The sequence below is a fragment of the Diachasmimorpha longicaudata genome, chromosome 2, assembly GCF_034640455.1.
Source record: "Diachasmimorpha longicaudata isolate KC_UGA_2023 chromosome 2, iyDiaLong2, whole genome shotgun sequence".
Classification (NCBI taxonomy): Eukaryota; Metazoa; Arthropoda; class Insecta; order Hymenoptera; family Braconidae; genus Diachasmimorpha; species Diachasmimorpha longicaudata.
In genome coordinates this window covers 409368-418605 of record NC_087226.1, presented here as the reverse complement: position 1 = coordinate 418605, position 9238 = coordinate 409368, and the positions used below count along the sequence as shown (strand labels likewise).

General features: G+C 37.4%; 1 protein-coding gene across 1 annotated transcript; it reads left to right on the top strand.

The window, feature by feature from the left end:
• The first annotated feature begins 252 nt into the window (after positions 1 to 252).
• Positions 253 to 7496, top strand: LOC135170581 (apolipoprotein D-like). The gene is made up of 4 exons (XM_064136550.1): positions 253 to 491; positions 5064 to 5194; positions 5277 to 5450; positions 7284 to 7496. Exons 1-4 carry the CDS (start codon positions 381 to 383, stop codon positions 7414 to 7416), a joined length of 549 nt encoding a protein of 182 aa, XP_063992620.1. The 5' UTR covers positions 253 to 380; the 3' UTR covers positions 7417 to 7496.
• Positions 7497 to 9238: the final 1742 nt, after the last annotated feature.

Below are 9238 nucleotides of genomic sequence, written 5' to 3'. Positions count from 1 at the left end.
TAATGTAACTAATACGCTCATTCGAGTATGACCAAGCAAATAATGACGATAAATAACATTCATATCGTCAAGGTCTGCTGATTTTTTCAATTTCAGCGGTGATAGTTGATGAACGATTGAAGGAAACCAAAAATACATTTGTAGACTAAGACATGTGTTTTTTCAACGATAACGATGGATCGTCAATTTCAACAATGTGACACTAGCTAGTCTGATTATGAGGAAGTAATGATAAAAAGAAGCCTTCTGTATTATTAAACCATCAGTACTTTCCGTGCATCGTTACCGAACGTACGTTGTAAATCATAGTTGACTTTTTTCGTCGTTAAACGCTGATATCATCGCGTCAGTATACAACAGATATTGAAGAACACCACAAGATGCTCACGGTTACATTGGCTCTGTCTCTCCTTGGTATTGTTGGTGCCCAAGTTCCGAGCCTTGGTTTCTGTCCTAATGTGGAAACAATTCCCACTTTTGAGGTCGAAAAGGTCAGTAAATTTGAGTTGATGACATTATGAATGAATGCAACGTCGACGATAGTGCTGTATTCATTATCACATTCGCTGATTATCGAACAACAATTTATCTGGAGGGACATATAATGAAACTCAGGAAGAATTTAATCATGGATATGATCAGTGCAGCTCATAACAAATACAGTTGAATTCGAAATGCCGATTATTATCAATTAGTAGTGATTTTCCACAATAAATCGACTAACCGAGTCACCTATTTGCGTATAGGAAGAATGTTGCCAAATATGGCAAAAGAAATCCCCATTTTTTAGGATCAACGCCGTTTGAGGTCATTCCATTATGTACCAATTTTCTGTCAGATTTAATATTCCCTTTGTCATTTAGAGGGTTATAATTGTTGTCATAGCAAAGTAGGGGATTATGGCGTAAGGACGATAGGTGGAGGATTGTGAAGTTTGCAGCACGAGGTGTAGACTTCGCTGACAGAGCCCTCCCTCCTGGCGCCGCTAAAAAAAGATAATCAACCAAATTTGAAAATGCGGAATAGAGAGATCCATAAAAATTGCTTTATTTCATTCCAAAAAGGTAGACTGCACACACTATTTCCCCTGCATGGAAAATTAATAAAAGCACTAAATTGCTGGTAAAAATTAGTATCGTTCTTTTAGAGTATTTTTATCTTTAATTTTATTAATTAGAACACCGAGATATATAAATTTATGATAATTGTAACCATCGATATTACAACTATTTTAGTAATTATCAAATAATGTCAAATTAAATGTTAAGAAACGAACGATGCCTTAGCTAAAATTATAAAATATGTTTTGCCAAAAATAGTTTTTTTATCATAGCATTTTTTTTTTTTGGAATGAAGTATAACCGTAAACAATAGGTTAGTTACGTTGTCATCATCCATCTGTCGATTTACGCGAACGGTACGAGAGTCGTCCTCAGAGACGCGGTTACTCTCGTTTTACGGAGGGTAGTTACCTACCCACCTACCCTCCTAAAAGCGACAATGTATTTCGCTGGGGTCCAGTCTCATTATGTTTAAGCCATCATCCGCAAAACAGTCATGTAACCGGCGCTTAGCAGACCACAGGGAACAAAAAAAACTCGTTGCACTCCGGAAGTGCAGGCAGAAGTGAAAACTTGAACTTATGGCGCGTTGGGCACTTTTTTGGGTGAGCATTTTTAGGTGCGCTCGCGACATGAGAAATTGTACATAAAAAATCAAGTTTATTAAAGCAATGTGGGCACTTTTTGAATGGACATGAAGTATAATAATATAGAAACTATATTCGAAGGAAGTGGTTTTATTTAAATGAGTAAATATTAGTAAATAGTAAATACAAAATTTATCAATTCTCATCCATAATTTCAACAACTCTTACATCATCATTATCAGCATTTTCATCAAATTCTAAAACTGAAACAATAGGTCTATGGCAACTAAAGTGTGAAATGAACAATTTTGATTTAAATCTATTTATATTTCTTGTGAATACTGCCTCACTAATAGTTTTGTATTTTGTTGTGCTAAGATTGCGATCATTGGACATCGTTAAATCAAATTCTTCATATAAAACCGCATCCATTTTCAAGACAAATCTATAATCAAAAATAAAAATGTAGATTTTTTTAAAGCTATAATCGTAGCATATATATTTTTTCCGACCATCCGAATTTCCGATCGTCGATTCACATCCCTAGTGAAATTCTCTACTAAATTGAGTATATTTTCGATTTTTCAGGTTTTCCTACTTTTCCGGCTTTCCGATAATTTTTAATTTTTAGCTGAAATGAGCATACTGATAATTTTCCTAATTCCCCAAAATTTCGAGATTTTCTGTAATTTTGTAGAAATTTATCAACTTCAAACTTTAAATGCAGCGCCTTTTTAAACGCTAGCGCCAAACTTGTATTCTTTTAATGTAACTGTTGTTGTAAAACAGGAAGTTTTTTTCCTAGCGGAAGAAAGAAACAGCTCACATATACCTATGCGTATACTAATAGCAGTGATGCCAGACGGGGGCAAAAATCCCACGCGTGGGGGTTGCATGCGCAACTCCCTCGCGCAACTACTGCTGCGGAGTGGGGCAGTGGGAGACGTGTGGGTCCCGCATCTGGCATCACTGTAAAATCTCATCTGTCGCGAGTTCACGAGAAAATGCTCGCCCACAAAAGTGCCCAACGCGCCATAAGAAGTTTTCACTTCAAAAATACTATGCTGCCTAGTAAGATTTCTGCTATCGGCTAAGGAAAACTTCTATATTGGCCTCGTAAAACTCCAAGTTGGGGAGGCTCCGTTTGTACTTGTTCAACTGTACAAATGATCAACTGTACAGAGAATTTTCAAACGGTGAGAGCACCACAGTGCAGGGATTCACCTGTCGAGACAAAAAGGTAAGCTATACATGTGGACCCAGCGCCACATGTACCGCCCGAAATTTTGGGGAAGTAGGAAAATTATCAGTATGCTCATTTCAGCCAAGAATTAAAAATTATCGGAAAGCCGGAATAGTAGGAAAACCTGAAAAATCGAAAATATACTCAATTTAGTAGGGAATTTCACTAGGGACGTGAATCGACGATCGGAAAGTCGCTAAAAATTATGGGAAAGCCGGAAAAGTAGGAAAACTCAAAAAATCGAAAATATACTCAATTTAGGAGATTATCTTTCCCATCCAAATCTTGGCCAATAGGATTGCACCATTCGACGTTACTTTGTATAGCCAACACGGTATTTCAGCGGAAATTCTTGGAAATTTCACTGGAAATTTTGCATGTTGCTATATATAAAAAAAAACAAATGTTGAAGTAACCCTCAATTGTATCGGACAGATTAAATGGCAATTCGTTGAAAATTATGTCTCATGGTGCAATTCTATCGGCCAAGATTTGGATGGAAAAAATAATCTTGTCAAGTTTTCCAGTTTAAAAATCACGAGCGCGAAGCGCGAGTCAAGTTGTCAAGTTTTTCAGTAGTAATACCCCAAGACCTTCAAAATTATCGGATATTTCCCGAGAGTTTCGTTGCGTAGCAACGAGAGGCAATGCAGGTTAAAAAACCCGAGCGCGAAGCGCGAGGGTTTTTCTGCGAATCTTATCCCGATCAGTGCTACGCAGGGAAACTGGAGGGAAATATCCGATTAATTTTGAAGGTCGAGGGGTATTTGGCTGGATTATTTTTTTCATTCCAATTTCAAACAATTAAATGTGTGGCATTTCACGTCATATAGTATGGTTTTTCACTCGTAGTTGTGGCTTCTCCAGCGTATATTCTCTGCACAAAATGCAGAGAATTGTTACCAAATTGGGGCTTTTGCCTTCACTGTATTATTAGGAACATTATTCTTAATTTTCTAATCAATAATCTCCAAGGATTCTCCTCCAAATCTGCTCATGTCGAGGTAAAGTCTTTGAACTTGATTTTTTGTAATGACAGTTTTGGGGTTTGAAACGCGTACAAATTGTTTATCGGATATTTTCATTGCTTAGCAACAAACAGGGAAATATCCGAAAAATATCCGAAGTAAAACTCTCTTACTTGTACCACGTGACGGGAAATGCCACCATTTGATTGGTTGAAATTGGGATGAAAAAAATAATCAGGAAAAATCACTCGTGCTTCGAAACTCGTGATTTTTTAACCTGAAAAACTTGACTCCTTTATTTGTTTGCAACGAATCTATCGGGAAACATCCGATAATTTTGAAGGTCTGGGGGTATTACTACTGATTATTTTTCCCATCCAAATTTCAGCCAATAGAATTGCACCATTTGTTGATATTTTGTATAGCCTACCTCGAATATCAGCGATTATTTTTCCCATCCAAATCTTGGCCAATAGGATTGCACCATTCGACGTTATTTTGTATAGTCAACACGGTATTTCAGCGGATATTCTTGGAAATTTCACTGGAAATTTTGCATGTTGATATATATAAAAAAAAACAAATGTTGAAGTAACCCTCAATTGTATCTGACAGATTAAATGGCAATTCGTTGAAAATTATGTCTCATGGTGCAATTCTATCGGCCAAGATTTGGATGCAAAAAATAATCCCCCGAATACCACTCGAACTTCGAAATTATCTGATATTTCCCTCAAGGTTCCCTGCAAACAAATAAGCTCGTCAAGTTTTCCAGAAAAATCACTCGCGCTTCGCGCTCGTGATTTTTAAACTGGAAAACTTGACACGTTCATTTGTTTGCAACGAACCTATCGGGAAATATCCGATAATTTCGGAGCTCTTGTGGTATTACATGCGATAATTTTTTGATAATTTTGCGGGTAGGCTATATATAACGAAACAAACGACAACTTAACCAAATAAACCTCTTTTCATGTCATGGCACAATTCTCTTGGCCAAAATTTATATAGGAAAAATAATCTCCTGAATACCACTCGAGCTTCAAAATTATACATATAGTAGATTTCAAAATATTCATTCTTTGAAACTACCTAATAGACACCCGAAATTCTTAACATGTCGAATATATAAGGTTTTCTAGATAATATTCAATATCGGATTATTTACTGGAATACAATTTCAATCACATCTCTGTAATTACAGTACACCGGGAAATGGTACGAGCAATTTCGATATTTCGCAATTTTTGAACTTGGCGGCAAATGTGTTACCGCCAACTATTCTTTGAACGACGATGGAACGGTCAAAGTTGTCAATGCCCAAGTTAACTCCTTGTAAGTATCTTAATTAGTCATCATTATATTTTGCATCCAGCTGTACATTAAAATTATTACTGCATTGTATACAATTATTCAGAACTGGAAGTCCGAGTAGTATCGAGGGTTCAGCTAGAATAGTGGACGCCAACGATCCCGGAAAATTAGAAGTCCGTTTCTCATTATCACCAGTGAAAGGCTCCTATTGGATATTGGATACTGATTATGAGTCGTACTCAGCTGTTTGGAGTTGTCAAGGTTTTCTCATTGCAAAGTAAGTTATTGCTGACAGGGCTCCTCATCGTATGTGACAAATGCACTTTGACATCGAATTGAATGAGCTTGAACACGGATATTGTTTGTTTTCGTATTGCACATGGAAGATTTGGCATATTGTAATATAATGCACCTGTACGCCATCCTTTATACTATATATTCAATCTCAAGTACGGAGATGGTATGGATGCATTTTTTTTTCAATAGTTAGGATAGAGACAATGGTTAATACCACTTTTGAGATATGAAAGTTATTCGTATAGGAGAGTGAACATCAACAATCCCATCCAGTTTTCGTCACAACAACGAAACCGTACGTGTTTCATTTCATCATCTGAACAAATGATCATGTTATTCTCGAAGATAGTCCTGTCCTTTGTTGAAAGCGAAAAAATCATCTTTTTCCGTTCAGTTCGCCTTTCTTAAATCTGTCACGATCATGCCACCATCTATGTCCAGCTGCATTTATCAAACTAATATAATCTTGGGTTGAGGTCTGAAAATCTCTGACCTTTCATAAACGCAATTCCGCTCCCATCAACGATCACACTGACGCGGTAGGAGAATGCATTGGGCCTCTTTTCGGAGGATGAGATTAAACAAACAAATCTATGTTGCTATTACTCCAATCAGATTTCCTTATTAAATCTTCTCAGCAGAAATCTTTTGCTTATCGTTTACTATTCGGAGCAGGATTTGGTTCAGGAAATGGGCAAGATAATCATGGATTTCGTGAGGTTTGAGAGAAGGGCAAAAAAATCAAATGTCATAATAGTTATCATGATACTGGAGGCGAGCGATGATCCTTAGTGCCGTACATTTAACTCTAAGCAACTTTATTTACTGGGAACAGACAAAGGAGCGAACTCGTCGAGATTATTTTCTACCAGTTAAATCACACTTGCCCAGCGTTTGCCGGTAATTCGAATAAATTGGGAGTAATATCGATCACATTCGTGCACATCTTCGTGGTGATCGATCCCTTATTTTCTTTGAACCCAACTCTCCACGAATCTGGCAGACGAGTTGCAAGGTAGCTCGGTCCCTTCTTTCCAAGTAAAGTTCTGTGCATATATATAGAGTTATGAGTAATCGAATATATCTAACGTAATATTGTGAAAGGTCAATTTGCAGTTGCAGTCATTGTATTGAATTACAATAAGATCAAACTTGTAAATGTGTGGAAGGGTAGTATGTGTGTGTAGACGAATTACTCTGTAATTAACTATCATTATTTTGGCCATTTTCTTGTCTTCTGAAATGAACAAATCATCAAAATCACTGTTGTACAGCTAAACCTATTTCCATTTATCTTGATCAATACCCTGATGTGCGTAGCCCTTTAAAGCATCAATATCCACTTACTAAAAATATTACTTGATGGCTACTAGGTCGTTTGGTTTTATTTGTAATAATAAATTAAATCAAATTGCCCCAACTCTACACGGGGAAAAACGAAGAAGATATGAACGTGGCGAAAGGAAATGGTAGCGCGACGTAGAAACTGTCGTAGTCGCAGCAAACTTTCGGAAATCAACGAAAGCGAGTCACAATTAGCAATATGACTGGTGTCAAACATCGTGGCAATCCGATCAGCCTGTGTTAGAGATGAGAGGCTGCTGATCATTTGCAGCGAGTGATAGTGCTACGGAGCGGTAGAAGTAAATATGTGTCTGTGTGGGGGGGAGGCAATCGGTGGAAAATCAAACCTTCGCGCTCATTATCAATTCATAAAATGATATTATTTCATCACGTGGGGATATTAGAGAGAGTATTTATCCCCAGGATCACATAACATAGAGTAAAGTTTACCTGGAAATTTATTTTATAGCACCAAGTTTGCCTGGATCTTGACGAGAGATCGGAATCCTTCAGAGGCCGTCATCGATAAAGCGAAGGACGCTTTCCGAAAATATGGCATAAACGTCGATCTGTTTCAAAAGACCAATCAAGTGGATTGTTAGTTACCACTGGCATTTGTTGAGGAATCTGTGGATAAAAATAAAAATGTAACTGTTATCATTGCATCTAACAAAGATCAAAATTTTTCGACACCTGTAATTCCTATAAGTCCTTCGTAAAGGAGGGAAAGAGTCTAGGGGTTACTGCAATTGTCTCATTTGGAGAATTTCCTGCCTTGACATTGTTCGTCCCCGTGCGCGTTGACCTAAAACGGAAAAACAAACAGTAATATTATTATGAAAAAAGATGATTCGGTGAGGAAGTGGCCCAGTAAAATGATAATTACCCGTGAGACAACTAAAACTTTACCTCGCCAATTGATTCTGGATGTGGATAGAAATTATTAGTAAGGAAAAGGCCATTGTATTACTTCACCAATCCATTCTAGGGTGGCCCTTGAAGAAAAATGGAAGGACTTTGCAGTGAAAAGGACCCCAACGAGTTTGTCTTATTAAACTCGTTGTTAATTCCATTATTGGCGAAGACTGACCAAAGAGTTGAGGATTTTCAACACTTGATATTCATGATAAACTTATTGGATTGCATGCCTCGTGCTAAAAATAACCACCTTCATCAATTTATCTGATTCGGAAAGGCCTTTATTAGAACGAGATAAATTCACTTTGTACATCCCTTAATAACGACAAAACACATCGCCTTGAAAATCACATTTTGGCAATTTTCCTCGGCTTCTATAGTACTGAATATCGTAAATATTCTAATGTTATTCCTGAGATGACAAATTGATTTTTCGTTTTAACTCTTATACTCAATAATATGGCATAGAAAAATGTGCATTTTTCATTACTGTTATGTCCGAATTTCCCATTTAAAATCGAATGTAAATAATTCTTCAATAACGTTTTCCGGCACAACGCCACATCGAGATAGCAGACCCACAATTTCAAAATTGCACTAAATTTCTTAAGGCAAAGAAGTTAAAAAAACTAAGAAGGTTTAGCAACGAAAACTCGATCTCGCGGCCGATTTCCCCACGTCGAATTTTCGTCACAAACCCCCACGTCATAAAGCTCACGCCTAATGCAAGACACACACAACTGCATTGGCACCGATTAAAAGTGTAGTCATGGAAAATCCGGAGAAAGAATACATCACTGTGGACCATAATGTCTAATAAGAAAGCGGGAGAGAGTAGACGTCTAACTTTAAACCCTTATGCGACAGTCACGAATCGCCACCGGGTGCTACAACGTAACGATGAAAAACTTGATTTAAATGATTAGTTACGTTTCTATTGTTTGGGATCGTGATGTTCGGGATAAGGTATTGAAATACGCCGATAATGAGTCAGGTAGAAAGAAAAACAGAAAAATTAAGATTAATGAAACAATTTAAGGTCCAATTGGAAATATTTGAAAATCGATACATAACCTGAAACTGCCATTACAGATTGCAGCCAAAATAATTATTTGATTGTTACCAAACCCAATTACCGCGCTACGTGTATTGCTCCCGTAGGCCGGTAATTTTGTTTGATTCTAATCAAATCATCATGTAAACAATTTATTTAAGATGGCGATTTGTGATCACTTGACCCTCTCCAACAGGACCTAATCTCAATAAAAATAACTCGATTTCGCGTAGACCCAGAAGAGAAACCGTCGGAGGGAAAGCAGGAAGGTAAGAGAGACAGAAGTAGAGGGATAGACTTAATTAAAATTTTACAGCTATTGACTGATTTGAAGGAATCAAGAGGAATGCCCGAAGCGCAAATCTGATGCTCGTGTCGGGGTCTCTCGGTGTTGTCTCACTAGTGTGGGGGTTGTTCCACTAGGCCGGTGCTTACAGGTGCACGGATGGAAT